We start from the raw sequence: 26,466 nt of genomic DNA on the forward strand, positions 1-26,466 counted from the left end.
CTCACCTGTCACTCACCACTCTTCTAGGATTGGCCCACATGATCAGAAACCCATGTGTGTGCCAACTGCACTTTCAAAATCATTGACAAGTGGGGCTGGTCAGGGTCAGACTTGACATACTAGAATGCCTCAAATTGGAGTTGAAATTTTATGGGAGCTTGACATTTTATGGAGATGGCACTCATACTTATTTTCCATTGGTCATTAATCTGCCATGCTGTGCAGTTTGTTGGTGTGACTTTAGTGGTATTAACCTTGTATAGTTGAAATGATGTGTGAGACAGAGCATAACTAAATGTAAGTACGGACTGAGAGAAGCCTGTCACAGGGATACTTGCTAACAGTTGTAGAGCAAATAGTAACCCTGGCTGCTGACTTAGATCTCTCTCAATTGGTGCCACCTCATCAGGTTAGCAAGTCTGTCAAATACTCGGGAGAAACAATTAGCCTTCTCTTTTACTTTTGTGACACCACTATTTAGAGTAGAGCTCCTTGTTTTGGTTCAAATTTCTTTTCAACCTACCCATCTTTGAGGAAAGATGTTTGGCTTTCATTAAGTGTTTTGAGCTTTTCTGAAGTGTATACTTCTCTACACATTATCCTCTGCTTCCCACTGTGGCTTTCCATATATATATTTAAATATATTTTTGTTGATTTCAGAGAGGAAGGGAGAGGGAGAGAGAAAATCAATGATGATAGTGAATCATCAGTCCACCTCCTGCATGTCCCCTACTGGGAAGTGAGCTTGCAATCCAGGCATGTGCTCTGACTGGGAATTGAACTGTGATGTGGTGGTTCATAGGTCAACACTCAACTACTGAGCCATATCAGCCAAATGCTTTCCATATATTAAAAGAAAGATTAATAGAGGTCATTAAATAAGGTCTTCCTAAATCTCTCCTCTATCAGAAATGTGTCCTTCTCCCTCCTTGTTTTTCTATTGTTCCAAAGCTAATGTATCCCTGCTCAGGAGGCATCTGCTTCTGCTTATTTGGGGGCCTTGCTCCATTCATTCTTCCTTCTCTTACTTCAGACTTTTTTTTTTCTCCATTGGTTCTTACCCTTAACATATAAGTATACTCATATTTTTTTATCCTAAAATAAAAAATCCTAACAGTATTTCCTTCTAACTTCTACCACATCTCTCTTCTTAGCCAAACGCTTGGGAAGAGAAGCCCTTAGTTGCTTTCTTCACTTTCTCACTGCCTATTCACTTCTTCACCCATTTGCCATAGCCAATGGCATTTGTAGCTTTCCTGCCCTCCTGGTAACACTTGACTGTGTTTAGGAAATTATGGATGGAACCAAAGACTGGACCAAGTGTGTGTGCTTGGCAAGGGAAGGGGAGGTGGAGGGGCTGCAGGGCGGGGAAGGGGAGCATTCTGAACCACTGCCTTTTCTATAAGTGGGTGCATGGAGGGAAATCTGGACATCATTGGTCCCTTGTAACCAGGTGACCACAGAATGTGTGCTGGTTGGCTGGTGCCAGAACTGCCTTCAGGTGAGAAGCAACTGTGGAAGGAGGAGCTTTGGCTTTGCTCTCCTCTTGAAGTGGTCCTGATTCTCAGCAGTTGCCTGATCACTGCATCTTTTAAGTAAGTCAGGCTGCTTACCACCCTCACAGGCTAGTCAACTCAGTGGAGGCAGTAGCAGCTGACACCAGCCCAAGGCAGCAGCAGGGAGCTTGGTCAGGCTGGGGTGGGGGTTGGGGGACTGTTGAGCTAAGGTGATGTTCGCAGCCAGGAGTGGGAGTTCCTATGGGGAACAACCTGGCCTGCTGCCCGAAGTCCAATGCCAGCCCCAAGCTGGGCCAGCACTCTGGGTGGGTGCATCGGGACGATGAGTCTGGTGTCTGTGAGGCGGGCACCAGGAACTCAGTGGCATCACCACCAGCCCCAACTGCCCTGGAACCTGCTGAGTTGAATTTCCAAGCTGGTGTGGGCCACCCTGCACTGTAGCTCGGTGACCTGGAAACGCCCAAAGGTAAGGAGGTGGCAGGTGTTTGATGCTCTCAGGCATACTCTGGCCCCCCCACCCGACCCCAGAACCCCCTAGAAGGGAGTCACCATCAGGCTCCCCCTTGCCTGGAGCCGCTTTCCAAGAGCTGGCACTTCCTGGCATCTCCACCCCATGTTCTTTTCTGGTCATGTCTGAGCAGTTTCTTCCCCTTTCACTACCCAAACCCCTGGTTCTTTCTTCTATTCCCCACTCAGCCTGGGACACTCCAGTCAGAGGCTCTTCCTGTTCATGCATGGCTCTGTTTTGGTGTCTCCTGGGACTCCATGAAAGCTTTTGGGTATATTTTGTTAAGATAGTTGATGTTCGGGACAGTTCAGCTGCAAGGATTTTATGGTTTTTTATTTAAATTCAAAATAGATAACTAACATAGAACCTATGTGGTGTTTTTAAGTAAGCTGTTTTCAATTGCCTGGATAGAAGCTGTTTTATTCCTCTAACTATAATTTGAATACAGAAAGAAATGGTGGGAGAAGGAACTTAAAATTGCTGCACGATGTGAAATGTTATGCCAGTGCTGCAGAGAATCATTTTTTTATTTTTTACACAAAGGAGAACCCACAGAATTGATTGCTTTAATATATCTACTTTGACACAAATATGTCTTCAGTCTTACTTCAGTGACTTAACAGACTTCACTTTCATATTATTTGTTCTAAAGGAAGGGTGAGGTGGCTCACAAAAGTGCTGGTCAAAAGTTTCAAAAGAGAGGAACACATTACTCTAGACTTGAATTTGTAACATAAAGTCTTGGGAGTTAAGATGCCATGTCATGTACAAGAATATTTGTCTCCATGGCTCCCTCTCCATCCTCTCCCCTCCTGCCAGTAGATGCCTGTTTAACTGTAAGAACGTTGAGGAAAAGGTTCTAAAGACCAGATGCCTAAAGGGTTGAAGGAGGGGGAGAGTGGAGGATGATGGAGAGGAAGAAAAGAGGAAATATTTGGTTTAAAATAATTCTGGGTAACAAGGTAGCTAACAAAGACTGTGTTTTTTTGTTTTGTTTTGTTTTGTTTGTGTTCATCCTCACTGGAGGATATTTTTTTCCTATGGATATTTAGAGTGGGTGGAAGGAGTGGGTGGTAAAGAGAGAGAAAAAAACATTGATTTGAGACACATTGATTGGTTGCCTCCTGCACACACATACTCCAGGGCCTGGAGATGAACCTGCAACCTAGGTACTTGCCCTTGACTGGGAATCAAATCCTCAACCTGGCTGATACTCTAGCCACTGAGCTGCACCAGCCAAGGCAAGATGTAGTGTTTTTTTAATGTAAAAAACATTCTTTCACAAAGATGTTAAACCCCATTATTTCTTTATTTCATAGAGAAAATGCATTGTAGCTCTTATTCTACTTAAACTTCAGTTGAGCTTTTAATTTCTTTAAAAGTAGCTAGTGGATTCCCCTGGGTGGATATGGCTTTCTAACTGAAAAGTATTCTCTCTTCAGAATACTCAAATATTGTGTGTGGGGGGGGGGGAGAGAACAAATTAGGAGCATAAATTTAGGCTTTAATTTGTAACAGTAAGTCTTAGGGGTTAAGACTCCATATTGTGCACCTTTAAACAAAAAGCAAGTGATTACCTGTGAAAACTTCTGCTTGTGCTGTAGGTGAGCTTCTGAGTGGTTTTATAAACAGTTGGTAGATGTATTGTGTTGAATGAGAGACCCAAATAGGAGCTTTGTATAATTCTTTTAAGATTTACAACTCACATGTATATCTTATTTGTCCCTTCTAACTGCAAGTAAAGCCTCATGAATACTCTCCTTCTGATGTTGCTGGAGAAATCGAGACCTAAAGATGTGAAATGACCATGTAACAGCTGCTGAACGAAAGAGGCTGACATGGGTGATAGATGTGCCAAATGAGATTTTGCTGATGTGTAAAAAAAGCTTTCTATTATTAAAATTCAAAAGTAGTTGTTTTGTATTCTTGCCAGAATAGAAGATTATCCCACCTTGATGCAAGGTGGGCTGCAGGCAGACTTATCTTTACATAATTACAGCGCATTTCATCTGTACCAGCAGCCCTAGGATCAGGTCCAGGCTTGTTCTTATTGAAGTCTCAAATTAATCATGGGGCATGAAAGGAAGAAGTGAAACTTTAGCTTTGGAAATTGAGGGCAGAATTTAAAAATCACTTTGATGAAAGTTTAAGTCACTACCATGAAAGTAGAGTAGAGCATTGAGCTTTAAAAAAAAAAAAAAAAAAATATATATATATATATATATATATATATATATATATATATATATATTATTGATTTTTTTACAGAGAGGAAGAGAGAGGGAAAGAGAGGTAGAAACATCAGTTAGAGAGAATCATCAACCAGATCAATCAGTTGCCTCTTGCACACCACCCATTGGGGATGTGCCAGCAACCAAGGTATATGCCCTTGACAGGAATCAAACCTGGGACCCTTCAGTCCGCAGGCCGACATTCTATCCCCTGAGCCAAACTGATTTTGACAGCATTGAGCTTTTATGCTATCTTTTTAAATGTGCCATGATGAATAGCTTCAAGTAAGCTGCAACTAAATAAATTCATTTTTTGAATGGAGTTAGAATTAACCTAAATGTACAAAAAACATTTGCCAAAAACAGCTCATATGATTTGGGCATATTTGATATACTAGCAGGTATCTGACACTAATTGGCCGTAGCATAATTTGCTTCTTAACACTTTCTGGAATGTGCTAATAATATCAAAATAAAAGGGAATGACTCTAATTGATAAAGTAGAAGATGAGAAACACATACTAGTATATGATTCAGAGATTTCTTAGGTGCAAGTTTAAAAAAGTTGAAGACATAGCCTGGTTTTATTCCACATATATGGAAAGATTCTACAATTTTGAATTTTTCCTGTAGAATTTTTATATTGTTGCCTTTACTAAAATTAGATTGTTACCATTACTTAAAAACTCTTCCCAAGCCATACTAATGAAAGAGAAATGTGAAAATTGACCATACCTCCATGACACCCACCAGCCAATCAGGAGCAAGTATGCAAATTAACCCAACAAAGATGGTCGTTAATTTTCATATGCAGGCGCAGAAGGCCCAGGTTGGGTGGGATGCCTCTATGAGGGGGAGGGCAGGGATGGAGGGAACTGCAGGAGCAGAGTTCCAGCCTGAGCAAACACTGAAGGCTATGACCAGAGCAAAAATTGAAGGTGGTGGCCAGAGTGAAGCGGGGTCCTGGGTGATGGAGGCAAACTGTGCTGGCAGCCAGAGGAAGGAAGGCCTATTGCACAAATCTTTGTGCAATGGGCCTCTACTACTGATATAAGTGATTAAAAGTGATGTGTAGCTATTTTTAAAATTATGTATTTTTTTACTCAACTAAATTAGTATGCCTTTTTCTCTTCTTTCCATATAGAGTTGGTTTTAGAGTTAATCCCTTCGGACATTCCAACGGCAAGCACAATTTTCCTGAAGAAATTTCAAATGGATGGTAAGTCAAGATAGAATTTAGGTCACAGGTTTTTATTTGAAGAAATCAAAAATATCAGTTGTTTATATATGAGGATTGAATTTGTGATTTTGGCTTTATTTTACATATCACTCAACCAAGTATCCTGTCGCACATCTAGAATCCTTAAGCTATTCAAACTCTCTCACCCTATATACTGCTGCCAGGGTGCATCAGAGGATCAGAGCCCTATGGGGTTCCCAGAAGCTTAGCACGAGCATGCGCAACTCTATAATTTCCTGTGTCCTGTTTGTGTTAGGATCAGAACCAGAACTGTAGGATTTTGATACTTCTGCTTGCCTGCTTATTTTTCTTAATGTTATTTTCAACTGAGTTTACTTGCTTAAAAAGGCATATATGATCAAATCTTTCAGTTGGTTATGAAAGCAGAAGGAAAAGAAGTGAAGCCATGCAGCACAATAGAAAATGGGGTTTTAACATGTGTTTTCATGGTATGTGTGCATTTTGACTATCTGAAGCTGATCATTTTTGGTTAGGATTGCTGTATTTCTCAGTTTCTTCCAGAGCCATGGTTGCTCACCTGTGGAGAGAGGGCGAGCCAGTAAAGGAAAAGCTATCCCATGCACCTGTCTCAGTCCTAAGGAACACATACCTATGATGCTGTCCTGCGTCAAAGGAGACAGAGTGGGAAACATACAGCCCAAGACCCTCTTTGGAGCTTTTATTTTTCTTCTGATCTTTGTTAGAGCAAAACGATTTTGTGTGTTGTACATATGTCTAGTTAGGTTAGCCACACTCATTGTAAAATTTAAATTGGATCAGTTACTTAGCAATTGAGTAAAGACCCATTCATATATATTTTTATTTTTTCCTTTATTTTATTTTTATTTTATTTTGTTATTGTTTAAAATATTACAAATAGTAGTACATATATCTTCTTTTCCCCCCATTGACCCTCTCCTGGTCTCCCCTACCCACCAGCATATGCCCTCCATGCATATTTTTTTTAATAAAATATCCTAGTTGACTACCAGTCAGTGGTTCAGGATGCTTCCAGGTTCCTGGCAGGTTCTTAGAACTCTCAACTGATGATTAAGTAGAGTGGGTATAAATGTAGAATTAGAAACTACAATTGAGTAGTGGTTCAGAAGCACAACATTTAAGCTTCTTTATTAGCTAAGTTTCTCACTGACCTAACTTGCTTTGCCCTTTTGTACATGGAGAGACTTTTATTTGTGCCTAATATAGAATATTTTTTTATTAGGTCAGAAAAGTAAAAGTTTTAAGATTTTACTTTATGGGTCTCATCTTGCCAGGTGATTTATTTATAAATTTTGTTGAAATTATTTTTAAAAATGGAATAAAATGGCATATTTTGTATGTTGGTAATCTTTCAATATACAAAATTTTGTTTTCCTATAGCATTTGTATCATAATTGATCAGTTAAAAAATTTTTTTAATTCTTAGTGCGAGAAAAGAAGAAGAACTACTCATACTATGTAAGTAAACAGTTGAAAAGTTAAGAAATTAATAATTTGAATTAAAAATTGCCATGATTTTTAAATATATATAATGGACCTAACATCATTAGCATAGACCTTTTGTGATAGATTTTCTAAATCTTTTCTGTTATCTTAATTATTAAACTTACATATTCAGGAAAGTTTTTGGCTTAGTAATGCCCATTTTTTAAGGAGTTCTGACTTTACATTAAATGTCAATAAATGGTTGTGGTATAAAGATCTACCTTAATTTTTAATCTTGATTTTTAACAAAATGAATAATAAAATAGCTGTCAATTTTTAATACTATCTATTGACTTAATTGTCATAGCAGCTGAAAGCTAACTTTCTCACTTCGGCAAAGCCTTATTTTTCCCTCCCTCTGTCCCCTTAACATGTATCATGGTTTATATTAAATCAGAATCAGTGTTTACATTATTATGACTATTTTTTTACTGCTGTGCCATAGGGTTCTCTGGCCATGCCTCTTTCTGGTATACCCTTCCTTCTTTCTCTCAAACATTACTGAAATTTGAGCATTTCTACACTTCGCCAGGATATTCCACCCCCTTCTTCCTGCTCAACACAATCTCACACAGCCAAATGCAGCAAGTAGGCTGGTCTCCCATTTTTCAAAAATAACACATTTTGTACCTAATTATCTAGTAATATGGCAGAAAAAGATAACAGTCAGACAGGTTTTTTTCTAACCTCTAAACCAGTAGTCAGACATCCCCCAAGGAGTCCTGGATTGCGAGAGGGTGCAGACCAGGCTGAGGGACCCCCCTCTCATAAGGAATTTTGTGCACCCAGCTTCTAGTTTAGAATAAAAGTATATATATGAATGAGTTTTCATATTTTCTGATTTAACTAAACTTTTTCCAGTCCAGTGAAGCACTCCAACTTCTCTTTCAGGTAATTGTCAGCAACACAGTAGTAAATATCAACATGAAACAGATTATTATTGTAAATCATGCAGGGAGAACAAAGGGTAAAATATTTAACTGTAGCAGTGTTTGACTATACTCTGTACAGTGAGAAAACCTGAAGTAATTTTCAAGGTCCACCATTTCTTTCTTCTTTTCAGTTGGGTCAAGTTTTTAAGCTTTCTAAATCTCCATTTTCTGGCTAATGAAAAAAAAAAATAGATTTCACCAAGTCTCCTATCTACCTACTTCAGGACTTCTGTGAGGATCAAATGAGATGAGGCACTGGAAAACGCTTCACATACATTTGGTTAAAGTGTAAAATATTTCCATCTGTGTTCCTGGAACTTTAAGGAGGCTAGTCACTAGGGAGAAGAAGCTGAGCGTTGCTATGTGACATCATTACCCGGCACCCACAACAACCGTTTCCAGGCTGGGCTGGGCTACAGGCTGCATTTTGCATCATGGGGGTCTCAGCAGTGTTGGCTACAATTTGGTGCACTATCACTCCAGGGTGGTGGTGGGACCTGTGTCCCATTTGGGGGAAGCTGAATGTTGCTTTCTGGATGCCCAGTCTGTGGTGCCATTTCTCTATGGTATCATGGTAGCTCCTGCCTTGAGCGTCTGCCCCCTGGTGATCAGTGCTCATCATAACGACTGGTCAGAAGGTGGGAAGGACACTTAACATATTAGCCTTTTATATAGATAGATAAAGAAATTTCTGACTATTCACTACTGGCAATTTTTAAATGCTCTATATTTTCAAATATATCAACTATATTTTCTCCCTGTCCTGTTTGTGTGTTTATGGGGAAACTAATGGGAAAGCATGAGAGCATGATGAAAGCTATTTTATGTTAATACTAGAAGCCCAGTGCACAAATTCATGCACCAGTAGGGTCCCTTGGTTTGACCTGCTGAAACTGGCTCTCTGACATTCCCTGAGGGGTCCTGGATTTCGAGAAGGCACAGGTTAGGCCTAGAGAACCTACTGGTGCGTGATCGGGGCCAGGGAGGAACACAGAAGGTTAGCCAGTCAGGGAAGGACTGCAGGAGGGCTCCAGGGTATGTCTGGCCCATCTTGCTCAGTCCCAATTGCCCAGACCCTAGCACCAATCTAACCTACTGGTCAGAGCATCTGCTCCCTGGTTATCAGTGAATATCATAGCGACCGGCCCACCAGTTGACTGACTGACCTCTGGTTGTCAGTGCACATCAGAGCAAGCAGTTGAGTGGCCTTAGCCTATCATTAGCATATTACACTTTGATTGGTTGAATGGATGACCAGTTGACTAGAAACTTAGCATATTAGGCTTTTCTTATATAAGATGAGGAAGGTAGGCTCATGTGAATTTGTTTTAAAATACAACATAACTGTTATAGTAGGCAATTAGGAAGAATAGGCCAAGTATATCAGCAGGGCAGAAAATCTGACCTGCCTAGCAACAGGCAAAACTGGGAAACTAAATATTGTAGGGTGGGACCTTGCTCCCAGAGTGACCTTTCCCCCCCTAGCAAATGGACGGTCATGCAGTTTATACATCCTGACGTTTTGGAACACTTGGCTCAGACCCTCCCCTGAACTGTGCTCCCCCAGCATACTGACCTCCTTAGAGGAAGACCGAGGGGGCCAGAGAATTAGCCTCATATGATTCCCATTCAAGCCCTTGCACGACCACTCCCTTAAGCATTAAGCCCTCAGGACAATGAGGTTCTGATCTGCATCAAATGATCTGAGGAGCAAAGCCTCAGCCTGTTGACCACAGAGACAGGGTTTTGGTTACACTAGAGATAACACCTAGGCCTCAGTTGTGTTCCAGCTCCAGGCCCAGGAAAGCCGCCCAGCTAGGCGGGCAATGCCATGGCTGCCTCAGGACCAATCATCCCCTGCCCTGGCACTGAACAGTAAGTGGAGACCACAATCCTGAAGGGACACCTGGAAGGCTCATGAATATTCTCTTGAGATCCTCTCTTATGACCTCCCCTAAAATTTCTACATTTAGATAAAAACTCTTAAGACAAAGGACCCAGTGAACGCACACTCACTCACTCTCTCTCTAGAAGAGTGGCCACCAACTGGTGGCCCACAGACACTGGTGTTCCATGAGTCTGAAAGGTGGGTGACTGCTGCTCTACAGTCAGTCAGTGCCTTTCCCCCTCTCCTTTCCCCGGCCAGGTATCCCCTTGCTTTCTTTTTCCTCAGTTCCAAGGGCCCTTCTTTTGCCTCCGTAGCTTGTTCCCTGAATCCATGCAGGCCAGCTGGCTCTCTTCTACCTCTGTGACTTTCTACATAAACTTTCCCTTATAAGTTGAGTTCTTGGCTCTAAATTCTTTCTTTGCTGAACTCAAGGACTGAGATCTAACATCTGGTGCCATTTTGCCCCTAACCAAACCAGGAATATTAAAATTGTTGGGGTTCTGTGATGTTAAAGAATGCTACTGTTACTTCCAACTAGTTACAGTTATTAGGATTAGTTTTACTTTCAAAGGATTGTCCTAACATAGCTCAGGCCCATGGTTGGCAAACTGCGGCTCCTGAGCCACATGCAGTTCTTTGGCCCCTTGAGTGTGGCTCTTCCACAAAATACCATGGCCTGGGCAAGTCTATTTTGAAGAAGGGGCATTAGAAGATTTAGTTTAAAAAATTTGTCTCTCAAAAGAAATTTCAATCCTTGTACTGTTGATATTTGGCTCTATTGACTAATGAGTTTGCCAACCATTGGCTTAGGCTGTTTCCATACTTTATTATTGTTATATTGTTGGGTTCTTTGAAAATCAATAAATGAATACTTTTAAAATAAATGAATACTTCTAAAATTAATTTATTCTCTAGAGGTTATCAAAAATTTCCTGTCATCTCTCTGATAGCACAGTAGATAAGTTTCAGTTTGTATCAATTACCTTCCCATTGTAATTGATTTTAAATACTTAGTTAAACACTTGTTGGACTCCTAACTTGCCCTGGATTCTGTGCTCAGCAGTTGGAGGTAGAAGGGGAGTACAAGTCCTGCTTTCCCTAGAGAGGCTCACTTTTTATGAGGGGGCTGCCCTGGAAGCAGTTGAGACCATGTAATGCGTAGGATCTCGGGTGTGTGAATGCAGAGGCAGGGAGAAGTTGTGAAGTGTGGCTGCCGGCAGAGGTGTCTCGGAGGTGGGTGGGAAGTGGGACATGAACTTGCTGGGAAAGGGAGGAAGAAAAGGCCTTGTAGTCAGAGAGCAGCATGATGATGCAGGGTCTTGATGAATGTCAAGCAACTTAGAGAATAGAATGACGTAATGTGAAGTGTTCTCTGAGGTTCTCATTTGGGTAATATAATGGTAGTCTTAATTAAACATGAAGTGAGAGTGAAATTCTCAGAGTTGTTTTATCTGGGTGTTGTATGTGAGAGAATCTTAAAACGATGCTCTTAAGATAAGGAAACTGAGGCCCAGAGAGAACTCTGACCCCGAGCTTGTTAGCCATAGGCCAGCCCCAGCACACACACTTCTGACACACATACACGTGGTTTGTCACACTGTCTCCTGAACTAATAGTTACTATTGGCTTTCATTTACTTCAGTAAAATGCTCTTCCTTCAATATTACCTAAAAATTATGTTTTAATGTAGAACATAAAGAATAGAAATAAAAATATCATCTGCTTTTCATTTCTTAAGAAAACAAAAAGCACTGAAGTCTTATTTTTTAATATTTTACATTATTATAAAGGGAATTTATCATTGGTGTTTGCCAACTTGGATTATATGACCCCTTCCTCAGATCTCATGGTTGCAAGTTAGAGCATCTAATGGGTTCACCACAGAGCTGCACATGATACGGTACTAACGCATTCATAAAGCATTCATAGAGTATGAGGACAGTTGTAATGCTTAATTATTAGACATTTTAACCAGGAATAAAACACACTTTTATAGGTTTAACTTACTGTGATATTTCCTTCTATTCCCCTAACTCTTCAGGTGTCTCCTGGTCACCTTAGGGAAAAGTACAGCTCATGCTCAACAATATTTTTAGATGACAGCACAATTTTCCAGCCTAATGTTAGCATCACCCTGCAATGGTGAGTACAAATAGGTTGCCCAGGGCTCAGTGACAGACCCTGATGCTAAAAGGATCCTACCCATATGTAATTTCATCTGATTGTCCTTTTCAGAGATTGGGTTTTTTTTTTTTTTTAAGTATTTATGAGATCCAGGCCTGAAACAATGTGTACCACCTTGGAAACTACTCTTGGAAGAAGAACAGTTTGTCCCCACTGGCACCAGAGTGCATCTGCACTTACATTCAATTGCTTCCTGTAAGATTTCCCCCTGCATACTTTTTTTCCTGCACTATTTCTATGTTAAAATTCACTTCTCCTTCCAGGAAAAAGGCATCAAACCAGTCTTAAGGAAAAATTTTCAAGCTGATTTCTTTGTGGATAAAATCTGTCCAACTGAGATTTTAATTTTATAGATCTAATATATATATATATATATATATATATATATATATATATATATCCATCCTATATAATAAAAGCTTGTTGTCTGGTCATCCATTCAACCAGTCAAAGCATAATATGCTAATAATAGGCTAACACTGCTCAACCATTCACTATGATGTGCACTGACCATCAGGGGTGGTCACTTAAGATGAATCTTTTAAGCTTATTTAAAAGCCAAATTAAACCAAACTAGGATGTAGGGCTTCCTGAATCCCATTGGGGTGTCCAAGGAATATTTTCAGTGTCTCCCTGGGATATGAGTATTGATATTCCAGAACATAGTTTGGAAAATGCTACCTGAAAATATTAAAATCCTCATTTCTAATTTTATTTTTCAGTCCTAAAACATAATTTATTTATAAACTTAATTTTTTTCTATTGTACCAGCTTTTTTGTTAATTAAATTATCAGTAACTTCTACTTCACTTAAAAATAGCAAGTTCACAATCATAATAATATAAGTTTCTTCCCTCACTTATAACAACTGTTGAGATCAAACTGTGTGTCAGCAAAAATTGAGCCCGATCTCTACCTAAAGTCCTGAACTTTGGCAGCTATCGCATAATCATTTAGTCTTTTTTATTCATCCAGGACACTAAATCCATGAGTTAAAAAAAAAAAAACCCACTTCACTCTGCCCTATTCCATAGCTTCTTTTGAATTCAAAGAGTTCTGGTGTTACAGTATATAATTCAAAGGTAGTTTCAAAGATTAACTTTGCTCAGACAAGTAGGTGTTATGCTATTTTGTTCTCCAAATTAGTCTTATTTTTGGAAGTACAATAACTTTTAATTTGCTCTCATCAAGATTTGAAAATGGATCATTCAGTACATTTACTATTGATGAAATACACGTTTACTGAGAAAATAGAGCTAATTGGCTTTTAGGAATGGTTTAGAAAAAATGTTTGTTATGGGGTAGTAGTGCATTCTCAATGGGGTGGGAGAGACTTGTTAGAATCACTTAGCAACTTTTTTCAAAATACGTGTCTCCAAACAGATGTGTTCCATTCCCTCTCCCCTAACATACACTCTTGCAAGCCTTTTGATAAGCTGAGGAAGGATGGGAGGTGTATTATATGGAGCAAAGCATACCCAGTGATTCTGATTTTAACGCTAATTCATCTGTTCTCAAATTATGCTGCACATTACAATCACCTGAGAAGCTTTCAAAACAATCCCAAGTCCTACCCAATGCCGGTGAAATCAGATTATCTCAAGGTGGGATTAGGCAGTTTTTAAAGCTCCTCTGATGATCGCAATGCACAGTCACACCTGGGAACCACACTGCCTGGTAGAGTGTAGGAGAAGGAGAACAGCTTCTCACGCTTGGTGGGGCCTTGAGCAAGTCAGTTTTAAGCCTTGGCTACCTTCTCCATAAAATGGGTTTTGAATTAAATGTCATCAAAAGTTCATTGGTTCTTTTCAATTTATATGCTTCAATTCTGTGATTTTAAAATCAGTTGGGCGTGGCTCAGTGAGGTCTCTGTCAGGTCACATGTCTGGGTTGAGGGCTCAATCCCCAGTGTGGGGTGTACAGGAGGCAGCTGATCAATGATTCTCTTCTAACAGTATATTCTCTAGCATTTTTGTTTTCTTAATTTTGCTTAAAGCCAAAGAATTACAAGGTGAAAAGTGCCCATGCTATACTCTTCTGAATGAGGATTTCATAGCCACTGGGCAGCTGGGAAAGTCTTCCCTTACCACATTTTAAAAATGTCTTCAGCTCTATTCAGTTTGGCTCAGTGGATAGAGAATTTGTCCGTGAACTGAAAGGTCCTGGGTTCAATTTCGATCAAGGGCATGTACCTGGGTTGCAGGCTCCATCTCCTGTTCTTGTTGGGGATGTGCGGGAGGCAACCAATCGATGTGTCTCTCTCACATCAATGTTTTTCTCTCTGTATCTCTCCCCCTCCCTTCCACTCTCTCTAAAAGTTAATGGAAAAATATCCTTGGGTGAAGATTAACAACAAAAAGTCTTCAGACCTAACATAAAATCAACTATTACATTTTTCCCCCTCAGCCTGACATTAGCAATATATTACCACATAAAGAACAGGTGAGTTTTTAAACCTGTCTTGTTATTCTAGTTAATAAACATATAAGATATAAAGTGTAGTGTTAGGTGAGAAATATAGACATTATTGGAGTAAGCTATATAGTGCTTTTATTACTTTATTGAAGTGAATCATTTGTTTTTGTCTTAGGACTCTTAATGCTTAATTATTGAGGATCCAAAGAATATTTGTTTATGTGAGCTATATTGATATTTATTGTATTAGAAATCTAAAATAAGTCCTTTGTATGTTGAAACATGTCTTTTTTTATACACCGTTGGCATTTTGAGCAGGTAGTTCTTTGTTGTAGGGGCAGCCTTGTGTGGTACAGAATGTGTAGCAGCTTCCCTGGCCTCTCCTCACTAGACGCCAATATCACTCCTCCCAAGCGACATTCTGACAACAAAACATGTCTCCAGTCACGGCCATGTGTTTCCCCAGGAGCCATAGCATTAACATAATTCTTTACAAAAGATAATCATTTTCCACAACAAAAAGTGGAGTGGAAATTGTCATATATATAATCTCTTTATGCCTGATTTAATAGAAGACAGCTGATTCTCATGTATACCCTGTCTTCAATCCTTTGTGATTACTTCAGTCATCTCAATAACTTGTTTTGAAGAAACAATGTAACAATGTGAAGGCTCAGCCTCATGTCACTTTATAGCTAGAAAAGAATGTTTTTTAAAGTCTTCAGATAATTATAGATATTCTTTGATACTGTACCAGAAGTCCAGAAGTGCTGGTTTGTTAAATTAATTACAGTGGGATTTTAAGTCATATGTATGCACTTGCAGGAGGTTTCTGTTAAATTAATACTCAATCATATATCTTATACACTGAATGAATCTTTTTACTTGGATATTATTTAAAATGATGCATTGGTCATTTGGAAAGTATTGGCTCACATTTCTTTATACAGTATTAAAGCTCACTTTTGTTAGCACCATATCAACACCAGTCTTACCAGAAAAGCCTAAATATTGAAAGATGTCAAGCTCACACAAAAAGGTACAATTTTCCCCCAATCTTGATTTTTAGCTTGATAGCTTGAATTGTGTCATTGGCAAAAAATATACAAGTCATTTTCCTTGAAGTGACAGGCTCACTGTTCAGTTTTGAGAGAATGAACATTCTATCAAATAAAGATGTTATTCAATGAAAACAGTAGCTCATTCAGCTCACAACTAATTCCAAGTGCTTTTCCTTAACACAACCACATTTCAGTATGTAGGAGTGCTTAATGTGTACTTCTCTCTTATTCAGAATAGAAAATGAAGAATCAGCCTTAATAACATTACTAATTGTCACTGCTTTATCAAAGATGTTCTTAAGTAAAGCAGAATTTGTTTTTCAACAAGAGGCAGTGAAGAATAAAATGACTACTAGTACAGTGTGGTACCCCTGCCTTAACTCATGCTCACAAACCATGACTTTTGCTTTTATACAATGGTTGAAAATGTCAGTGCAAATGCAGGCAATGCTTTAATATTTCTATAAAAATAGTTCGGCCTCATAGGTCTTCTGAAATAGTCCAGGAGAACCCCGGAGGCCTGCAAAACACACTTGGAGAACCACTGATTAAATGAGCAGAGTATATTAGTGTGGAAAATTAAACTTAAAAGAAGACTCACTGCCCTGGCCTGTGTGGCTCAGTTGGTGGAGCATCATTCCATGCACCAAAAGGTGGCGGGCATGTTTGCTTACTGGTCAGGGCTATGGAGGGTTTGATCCTCAGTTGGGTGCTTGCAGGAGGTAGGCAACCAATGTTTCTCCCTCTCCCTCTTCCTCTCCCTCCCTCTCCCCATCCCCTTTCCCTCTCCTCTCCCTTTCTTCTTCTCCCTTTATTCCTCCCCTTCTCCCTTTCTTCATTTTCCTCTCTTCATCTCTGTCTCCCTCTCTCCCTTCATCTCTAAAATCAATAAATTGATCACTTTTAAAATAAAAAGGCAAATTTTTAACTCAGTCGATTTAAAAATGGCAAAAAGCCAAAACCAGTTTGGCTCAGTGGATAGTGTCGGCCTGCGGACTGAAAGGTCTCCGGTTCGATTCCGGTCAAGGGCATATACCTTGGTTGTGGGCACATCCCCAGTAGGGGTTATACAAGAGGCAGGTGATCGATGATTCTCTCTCATGGATGTTTCTAACTCTCTATTCCTCTCTCTTCCCCTCTGTAAAAAAAAATCAATAAAATATATATTTTTAAAAAGTGGCAAGAAGAAATACATAATAATATAGGAAACTAAAAAGAGAAGAAAAAAAAAAACACAGAGAGAAAAACATGAATCTCATATTCACGTGAACGGTTGCCCACCCCTACTGCTTTATAAAAAGTTCGTGTCTTCCAATGTGAGCTTACCGGAGTGGCAACTGATTTGGTTCTCTAGCATTGCCTGTTAGAAAAGGTCAATGCTCATAAAGGCAGCTCTGGCTGGTCATTATAGAAAAGACTTCATATAACTGGATGTGCTGAGTAACAAGAGGTCAGGAAATTCTTACAGAACCTGAGAGAAAAATTTGTAGAAGGGCTTTGTTAAAGGTTAAGCTTCTCCCTCCACCCATTTACTCCCAGGAGGTGTGTTACTAAGATATTGAACAATTCCTGGATTCATTTCTTAAAATCACTTTCTTATTTTTTAGAGATGCAAATAGGACATTTTTGATGAAAGGTTACATCCATTCACAGTAAGTGCCAGTTGTATTGAGGTTATATTTCTCTCTCATACAATTGTGTTTATTTTATGCTGATTATCTTTAAAATTAATCACTAGTAGAAAATTACTCTCTCCAGCTAGAAGATAACATTACCTTCCTTTAAGTTTTCTTCCCCACCCCATGTTGCATATAATGATTTTACAAAACAAATATTAAAGAAATATGTCAGTAAGAACTGAGTTGTAGCTTTGTATAACTAGTAAGCTAAAGTAAGTCAACATGCCTCCCCCCAAAATGTATATTTTTAAAAGAAAATTTTTGGTAACATCAAACAATATATTTGTAAATAAATCTAACAGATATCTTAAGATCTCTATGAAGAAAATTAAACAGCTATTTAAATTTTGGATTAATTAGAATGACAAAAAAACTTCAAAATCACTGAATTTGAAGAGATGCTCTATAGCAATATAAGGCTGGTGACCACTGTTTAGCACAGCACAGCCTTAGAACCTGATGGTTACAGGAAACTGAAAATACATTTTCAGAGCTGATTCCAAAAGTGTAACATGGTGATCAATAAGACTTTTGAACCTAAAGATGGTTTATGTTTAGATAGAATTCTGTAGAAGCAAGGAACATATAAATTTTCTGAGGCTGTGCCTGTACTTATCTTTAATGTATGTTGGTATTGATTCACTGTCACACACACGCACACACACACACACACACTAGAGGTCCAGTGCATAAAATTCATCAGGGCAATGGAGGGTTTGATCCCCAGTTGGGTGCTTGCAGGAGGCACCTGTTGGGGGGAGGTGTCCCTCAGCCCAGCCTGTACCCTCTCCAATCTGAGTCTCCTTGGGGGATGTCCAACTGCTTGTTTAGGCCCAATCCTGCAGCCAGATATCCCTCTCACAATCCAGGACTTCTATCTCCTAACTACTCGCCTGCCTGCCTGCCTGATTCCCCCTAACTGCTCCCCTGCCAGCCCAATTGCCCCCAACTGCCCTGCTGGCCTGATTGCCCCTAACTGTCCTCCCCTGCAGGCCTGGTCCCCCCAATTGCCCTCCCCTGCAGGCCTGCCCCCCAACTGCCCTCCCCTGCAGGCCTGGTTGCCCCCAATTTCCCTCCCCTGCCGGCCATCTTGTGATGATGTGGGGGTGGCCATCTTGTGATAAACTGAGAGAGTGAGGGCCATCTATGTAGATAGATAGATAGATAGATAGATAGATAGATATTGTGTTTCCCCCAAAATAAGACATCCTCCGAAAATAAGACCTAGCGTATGGAAAGATAAGACTTCCCCTGAAAATAAGACCTAGCGCAACTTTGGGAGAAAAAATTAATATAAGACACTATCTTATTTTCGGAGAAACAGGGTAGATAGATAGATATTGATTTCAGAGAGAAAGGGAGAGAGAGGCAGGGAGAGGGAGGCAAAGATAGAAACATTAATGATGAGAGAATCATTGATCAGCTGCTTTCTGCATGCCCTCCACCAGAGATCGAGCCCACAGCCCAGGCATGTGCCCTTGACCAGAATAGAACCGAGGACCCTTCAGTCTGCAGGCGGACACTTCATCTGATGAGCCAAACCTGTTTTTTGTAAGGCTCACTGTTGTTTTTTTAAGGCCCTACTGTTTATATGTAAAAGACTAAAAGACATGTCACCCAATCAAAATTATCTTAAGAGGCATGTGGGCACAGACAGAAGATTACAATATTAGGGGCATGTGGGCACAAACTATCATAAAAGCACTTAAGTGTTTTTTTCCAGTGGATACTTACTTTGCATTTTTTCTCCTTTCAGCAAGAAATAGTTCCAGAGGAATACTTTAATTATAATCCTGATTCCGAAAGTATTTACAGATTTATTCACCCTTTTTTCAGTGCCACAAAGCTAGCAGCTGAATGGGCAATAATAGCTTTGGTAAGATAGTTCTTTCAGAAAACATCTTTTCCATCTTGTCCACAGGGAATGGTCTTGTTTTTCGAATAAAAGTAGGTTCCTGAAATGATCATCGGAACTTTATTAAGGGCAACGTATCAAAGGAAGTATAATACACACATTTGAGCTTAATAATCAATATGATTAACAATGTCTTTGCTTTTCTCACCACAAAACGGTTGCTATTAAAGGCAGCAGGAGGGCAAGATACCCGGTTTCTCCCTCCAGACCTCAGGAGACATAGGCACACGCAGTGCACACAGGCACACTTACAAGGTGTGCTGATGGGGCAGGATGGGGCAATAACAGAACCTCCCAGGCAGTGACAGGTTCAGTGTAGGTCTAAGCTGAGTCCCAGGCTGCATTTCCCGAGCAGTTGTAACCTGTGTCCTGACTGAGAACTAGAACCCTGAATTCGCTGTTCCTTGGATGATGGGTGTTCTTCTGACCTTGCTGTCCTCTTGTTCCTGCCTGTGACATTGCCAGGATTCTAGTGCCATAGGACCTGAAAGGGCGTTGCTAGTTGCCTGCTCAGCTATAGCCGTGTAAGGACCTTTGTGTCATTCATCCAGGATTCCTCTGGAGAGAATGTATCATTTGGAATGAGTGGTCCATTCTAGTGAGAAGGAATGGGGATTGTATCACTCCTGCCTCGGGCAATCCTAAAGGGGAAAGTCTCCTGCTTTGTCTGAGGGAAGAGCACTTGGGTCACTGCCTCCTCCTTTGGTTAACATTTTGGAGAGGCGGCCTGTGCTTCTGAATAGAGACCCCTCAGTGGGCACTGGGTCAGACAGGCCTTTCCATGGAGCTGCCAGCCCTCTGGAGTGCTGAGCGCATGCTGGGGGAAGGCAGGAGTGGTGCTCTCACACGGAGAGCTAGGGGTTACAGAAAGGAGGGCATCTGGGTTGGAAGAGCGTGAGTGCTTTGTAGGTGAGTAAAGTTTGATGCATCTGCGAGACAGCAGAGGGGCAATCTCTAGTAATCATTTGAATATAAGGAATTAGAGCATGAATCTGAGCTACCATAGGAAATTAAGATTAGCTGTTCCAATGCAGAGAAAGAATATAAATAAAAAGTATATAGAAGATAGAATAGTGACAGAGTTAGATATCCAGTGGCTATTTATGGAATGAGCAACTTCTTGACAGCATTTTGACCACACTCCCTTGAACCTCACCTATCTTGGCTTTTTTATTATTTTCTCCTGGTTTTGCCACCACTCTAAGTCATTCCTGGGGACTTCTCCCTTCAGTGCTGATAGTCCTTACAGGTCTAAGTGCTGAGGATAGAGGGGAGATGATGTTGTTGTTGTTGTTTTTTCTTTTTTTTTCTTTTTTCTTTTATGAAGCTTATATTCTAGTGAGGAAGGCATACACATTTCCTTAAGTGACTTTTATTAAAAAGATAAATAGTTTAGAGTCCTAGGGGTGTCGAACTCAATCAGAGAAGGGGCCAAAATCTAAAATCCAGCCTAAATCGTGGGCCGAATGGTTTACTGAACAGTCATAAACTGTCATTGTGATGGAAACGCAGCGAAGTGCAGTGATGACAGCGCGGTGCGGGCCACATTGCAAGGCCTGGCAGGACGGATTTGGCCCGCGGGCCTTGTGTTTGACACATGTGGAGATAGTACTAAATAACACGAAGGCAGAGCAGGGTGAAGTGATAAAATGATGACAGGGTCTTGCTACTTTAGATAGAATGATGAGGAAGAGCCTCTTTCAAGAGATAACATTTGAACCCTGACATGACTGAACCGAGGCAGATGAGCTCTGTGACAGACAAAGGGGACAAGCGCCGTATTTGGAGATGGGAACAGTGAGGTGTGGCCAGTGTGGTCAGAGTGTGGAATGAGGGAAAGAATGTAGGACATGAGCACAGAGAAGGGCAATGTCCTATCTTATAGGGCTTTGTAGGTTCCAAGCCATGGGAATAAGTTACATTTTTAGTTGTTTGATGGGAAACCTTTGGCAGGCAGTTAGTAGGGGAGTAAAATGCTCTTAATTAAAGAGGCTCTTCTGGCTGCTTTGGGGAGAATAGATAGTACCTGGGAGGCCAAGTGGGGGCCGAGAAGCCAGTGACACAGCTGAGAAGTGACAAATGGAAGGTGATCTGATTGCAAGAATTGCTAACAGACTGGAGCAGGAGAACTCAGTTGGAGGTTTTGGCCCGGCACCTAGGCAAATGGCGTGCCCTTATGACATTAGGGAATACTTGGGGGATGGAGCTGGGTGAAGAGACTGGTTTGTGTGTGCAAAGGCACCCATGATCTTAGCATTGTGCTGTTAGGGGCAGACTACAGTGGGTGAAGGGGAGAGTGGGAGATGAGAAGCAGCATCAGGATATTTGCTGTGAGCAAAAGGAGAGGAAGCTTTCTGGGGGTTGTGGGGGGAGGGCATGTAAACACATATCGGGGAGAATCTCTGGCAGACGGTGGGGGGGGGGTCCTTCAAAAGAGGAAATTGTGGGAGGTGTTCTTCAGAAGTGGGATGGGATTGACTTCACTGCCAAAGAGTTTCAGTGAGAAGAGAAATCTCAGTTCCACTGACACAAGGGGGGGATGTGGCATAGATGAATGAGTAATGGCACATGCCAAGTCTGCAGGGAAGATGATGGGAAGTTGAGAGATTGCCAGTGTTGTATAAGAGACTCTCATTATTCCCATAGAGCACACAGTTGAAGTCTGTAAGGAGGTTCATTCTTAGGATATCTGAGAGCACTGTTTTGTGTGTGTGTGTGTGTGTGTGTGTGTGTGTGTGTTTTGTTGTTGTTTTTGTTTTGTTTTTTTGGAGGGTGAGGGTCGGTGGAAATTTTCACTAAGAATGCATAATATTCAATAACCATTTGTTTTTAAAAAATACGGTTGACTTTGATGAGCAAAGTAAATCAGAGCTGTCAATCTGATAACCTTGGGCAGTGAATATACTCTTTAAATTGGACTTTTTAAAAATATATATATTTTATTGATTTTTCACAGAGAGGAAGAGAGAGATAGAGAGTTAGAAACATCGATGAGAGAGAATTATCAGTCAGCTGCCTCTTGCACACCCCCTACTGGGGATATGCCCACAACCAAGGTACATGCCCTTGCCCGGAATTGAACCCGGGACCTTTCAGTCAGCAGGCCAACGCTCTATCCACTGAGCCAAACCGGTCCCGGCCTTTTTTTCTTTTTGTAAAATGACATGCATACTCTTCTATAAAGCACCCTTTGAAATAACAACAAATCCCAGCTTGCCTCTGTAATCTGTATTTGGCTGTTAACTGCACCAGTTCTTTGTAGAATAGACATGTAATACATGTGAAGAAATCGTGAGACCTCACCAGCTCCCTGGCAGGTTTAGAAGAGAACCAGGGAGACAGAGACTGGTAGCTCTGCTACCACCCGAAACCAACAGAACTGACTAAGCTTCAGGTTGTGTAAGACAGAGGTGGAGTTCATAAAATGGTGATGGAGATATAAAGATTAGGGGATATGAAAGGTCTATGCTTTGTGTGCATGTGTTTCTTACATAAGCACTAAGTCCAGGAATACATGACCATTGTAAAGACCTGCCTCAAGCACACCTGTTTGCACTGCCTGTCCTGCTGCAGCACACAGCAGCCACTGGGGGGCTGTCTTGATGGCTAGGATTTATCTTCAGCTTGTGCCACAAAAGGCCTAAGTTACTATGTAAAGAAGATACAAATGTTGTCAGTATTACCAGGGGTTTACATATACAAGTACCATGTAAAATCACCCTAAAACTACCAGCCAGGTGTGAAACAGTGCACATGGTAGGCACCTGAGTGTCTACACTGGGCCCTTTGCAAGTGGAAAGATAGTAACATTTCTTCAGGAAGTCCTTTGCTAAGATATCCATTCATTCCTGTGACCAAAAATTGGCCTGGAAATTCACATGGCAAAATAGGCAACAGCAATATCTCATTTGCAACTGTTTCTTGGCCTCTGGCTTTGGCTGGCCAAGCAGTCTCTCTAGAACCTAAGAATAAAAGGCATGTCAAAAACTGATGAAAGTTTAAGTTCTTATTATAGCACTTACACCCTGAAATAGAATCAAAGACCAGTGTTCTACTTTGCAGATTTACATAGAACGACTTCTAATTTATGCTGAGATCGACATTTGCCCCACTAACTGGAAAAGAATTATTTTGGGAGCCATTCTTCTTGCCTCCAAGTATGTGCAGGACGAGGCTGTAAGCAATGCAGACTTCTGCCAAATCTTCGAGGGCATTACAGTGAAGGACATGTGAGTTAGCAAGGTTTTTGTGAACTTTCTTACCATTTTCCAATAACTTACTTGCTCCAATAAAGTTTACATATTAAGAAATATTTTTAAAGGTTACATTACACAGAGAACAGAAGTAGGCATAAAATTACATATATTTTTAATCTATATTTACTTTAATAATTCATATTCTTCCTCATTAATTATTAGGTCTTAGTGTATTATTGTTATAATAATCTGTGATAATTTGAAATGTATTTCCCTGGTGGTTATTGGTAACCATTGTACAAACTTATTTCTGAGAACAGTAGTACTTTAAATATATTCATGGCTTTCTTAAAGGAGTCTGGCTACCAGTTCCACTTCTTCCCCCCCCCCTCTTTTTTTTATTACTTATTTGTTTCAATAAGACTTCTCACTCAATATTATTTTGTATTAGTCTCAGGTGTATAGCATGGTGGTTAGAAAACCGTGTATTTTACAAAGTGTTTTCCACAATATTTTCAGTACAACTTGGCACCATATGTAGTTTATTACAGTGTTATTGACTATATTTCCTATGGTTCAATTTGCATCCCTATGACTATTTTATAACAAATCTGTACTTCTCAGTACTTTCACCTTTTTCACCCAGTCCCTCACCTTCTTCCCCTCTGGAAGCCATCAGTCTGATCTCTGTATCTATGAGTTTGCTTCTGTTTTGTATGTTCATTTATACTGTACTTTAGAGTCCATGTATAAGTGAAATGATATGGTATTTGTACTTCTCTGACTTAGTTCACTTAGCATAATACCCTGTAGCTCCATCTGTGTTGTCACAAATTGCAAGATTTATTTTTTGTCGCTGAGTAATATACCACCACTTTTAATCCTTTCATTTATTGATTGGCACTTGGGCTGCTTCCATAGCTTGGTTATTGTAAGTAATACACCAAGAATAGCTTCCACTGAGTTTTGGTGGAGGTAAGCAAAGGCCCAAAAGGCAGGAGAAGGCCACTTTGAGATCTGCTTTCTCCTGCTTCCACCAGTAGGCTGCCTGTTAGCTCAGTCACTGAAAGAGCCTCTGGCGGTACCAAGTTGGGTTAGGTAGGTACTAAGTGAGTCATCAGGTATAGATGAGTGGTGTTCACTGGACTGATACATATTCAGATTTGGTTCCAGTGCTGAGTCTCAGGCCACTCAGAAAAAATTCTCAGGGTGCACCAAGGCCAGCTGCCAAATGCTGGGTGCTCACAGGCCTTTATGATGTGCTGGGGTCTCAGGGAGTCATCTTGGGATCAAACAGCAGAGTTTAGGCTGAAACAGACCAAGAGTTGGCCATGTGAAGGGATGTCTCTGCACCAGCTGGGTGTGCAAGAGAAAATTGGCCCCTGCCTTAGAGCCACAGAACCCAGTCTCTGACATACCCTGAATCCGCTAGACCTCCACACCCTGAGCCCTGGTAACTGAATTCTCCACAGGGTGTATTCGTACTGCCAGGTAAGCTTTTTTTGTTTTAAAACAAAATTTACAGCCATCCTGGTAGCTTAGAAGGGTAATTTTGAAGATCGCCTCGTTGACGAAAATTGTCCCGTGTTGCTTTTGTGTTTTCCTTTCCCCCCAGAAATGAGTTGGAAAGGCAATACCTAGGTCTACTGCGGTTTCGTCTTTATGTTTCTGCCAGTGTCTATGCCCAATACTATTTTGACCTTCGGTCTTTAGCAAGTAACCATGGACTGCCTATTGTACCTGCTCCTCTTTAAAAAGAAAGAGCACTGAACCTAGAGGTAAGGCAGTTTTCTGCGGGACATCAAACCAACACCTGTGAATAAGTCATATTATGTAGTGACTGGGAAAATTAAAGGTTTTTTTTTAAACTAACATGTTGAAGATTTATAAACTCTTTGACTTCATATTGCTGGTATCTTTTATGGTTTACTTGAGAATCCCACATTACAAAAAAAAAAAAAATGTATCTCTTCTGTGACCATGATTCAAAATAATTTCAATCAAATTTAGTCTTTGATGGTTTTTTTAAACTGTTCTTTTTTCTAACCATACATAAACAGTGTCTTACAATTGTATCACTAATCATATCTGCAAATATAATCTACTTACCACTCTTAACTCAGTTTGTAAATCCATGTCTTTTCTGTATATTTCACAGTTCAGTCCCATGAGTTTGTTAGACAAAGCTAACCTGAGAGAACTGTATTTAGGTTGTAGAATATGTGTTTCAAACACTTGGTATAGAAAGTACATGGGTTTTTAATGAAAATTGTAAAATACATGGCACAAAGTATATTTATGACTTGAGACTTTGGTTCATATGTAACAAAATTATTCACAACTAAAATGGACACTTTTAAAATGGACATTTTCTGTGTTACTTTGGTAGTACTTTAGAATAAGATGTGTTACCACCTTACTTCATGTGCAAGTGAAATAGTACCTTACGGTGCTTCAATCATTAGACCTTTCAATAAAATACAGCACATGCCTATTTCATTAAAATCTGCTTAAAGTATACACTCACTAATAAAGAGTGGGTAGAATTTAAATAACTGAGTAAACACTGATTTGCCCAAGTGTATGTTTATTATATTCAAGGAACCAAGTGTGTAGGCAGCAGATATTGTTGTTAGGAACCTATGGTGCCATCATTGAGAAAACCGGAACTTTAAAAAACTCTAAGTTCCCCTTTGCACTGAAATCTAATCATAGTCCCTACATGACTTACCTTGGTAAATTACCATAAAGCAGATCCCAAGGACCTAGTAGTTTAGACCACAGCTATCCAAAGAGACAGTAACTATAATTCATGTAAAAAAAAATGGAGCTGTGGCTTATCAGTTATGCTTTTTTGTGTGCGAAGGCTGGAACTCTCTTATTTTTAACATACCTAAGTTTTATCTCATTTCTTCTCCTAGGCCATTTCCAGATATTGTGAAAACAAAGACCTGTGCAGAGTAGCTATAAAAGAATCTAACAGCTGTGATAAATTTACTAATATGCAGCATGCCAATGCCATTTTATCTTAAACTAAAAATGAGGGGTTTTGATATGATGAACCCCTCATCTACAATAATGGAGAAATGTTACCGCTCCTGCTCAAAAACCAACAAAGCTAGTATTTCTCACAAGGGAGAAGTGAGGGGTTGTAATATTATAAGCCTTTTGTCTACAAGGTAAAGAACTTTAAAAAAAATCACCATCCTGCTCAA

The 26,466-nt window shown here is 40.2% G+C and overlaps 1 protein-coding gene across 1 annotated transcript; it reads left to right on the forward strand.

Moving 5' to 3' along the window:
- The first annotated feature begins 1,757 nt into the window (after positions 1 to 1,757).
- Positions 1,758 to 26,466, forward strand: LOC118716016 (cyclin-Y-like protein 1). The gene is given in 8 exon segments (XM_045585949.1): positions 1,758 to 1,935; positions 5,401 to 5,475; positions 6,923 to 6,954; positions 14,392 to 14,427; positions 18,897 to 19,016; positions 23,118 to 23,284; positions 24,867 to 25,029; positions 26,173 to 26,466. Coding segments are annotated over 8 exon segments (882 nt in total). The 3' UTR covers positions 26,284 to 26,466.

The sequence above is a fragment of the Pipistrellus kuhlii genome, unplaced genomic scaffold, assembly GCF_014108245.1.
Source record: "Pipistrellus kuhlii isolate mPipKuh1 unplaced genomic scaffold, mPipKuh1.p scaffold_m20_p_1, whole genome shotgun sequence".
NCBI classification, from domain to species: domain Eukaryota; kingdom Metazoa; phylum Chordata; class Mammalia; order Chiroptera; family Vespertilionidae; genus Pipistrellus; species Pipistrellus kuhlii.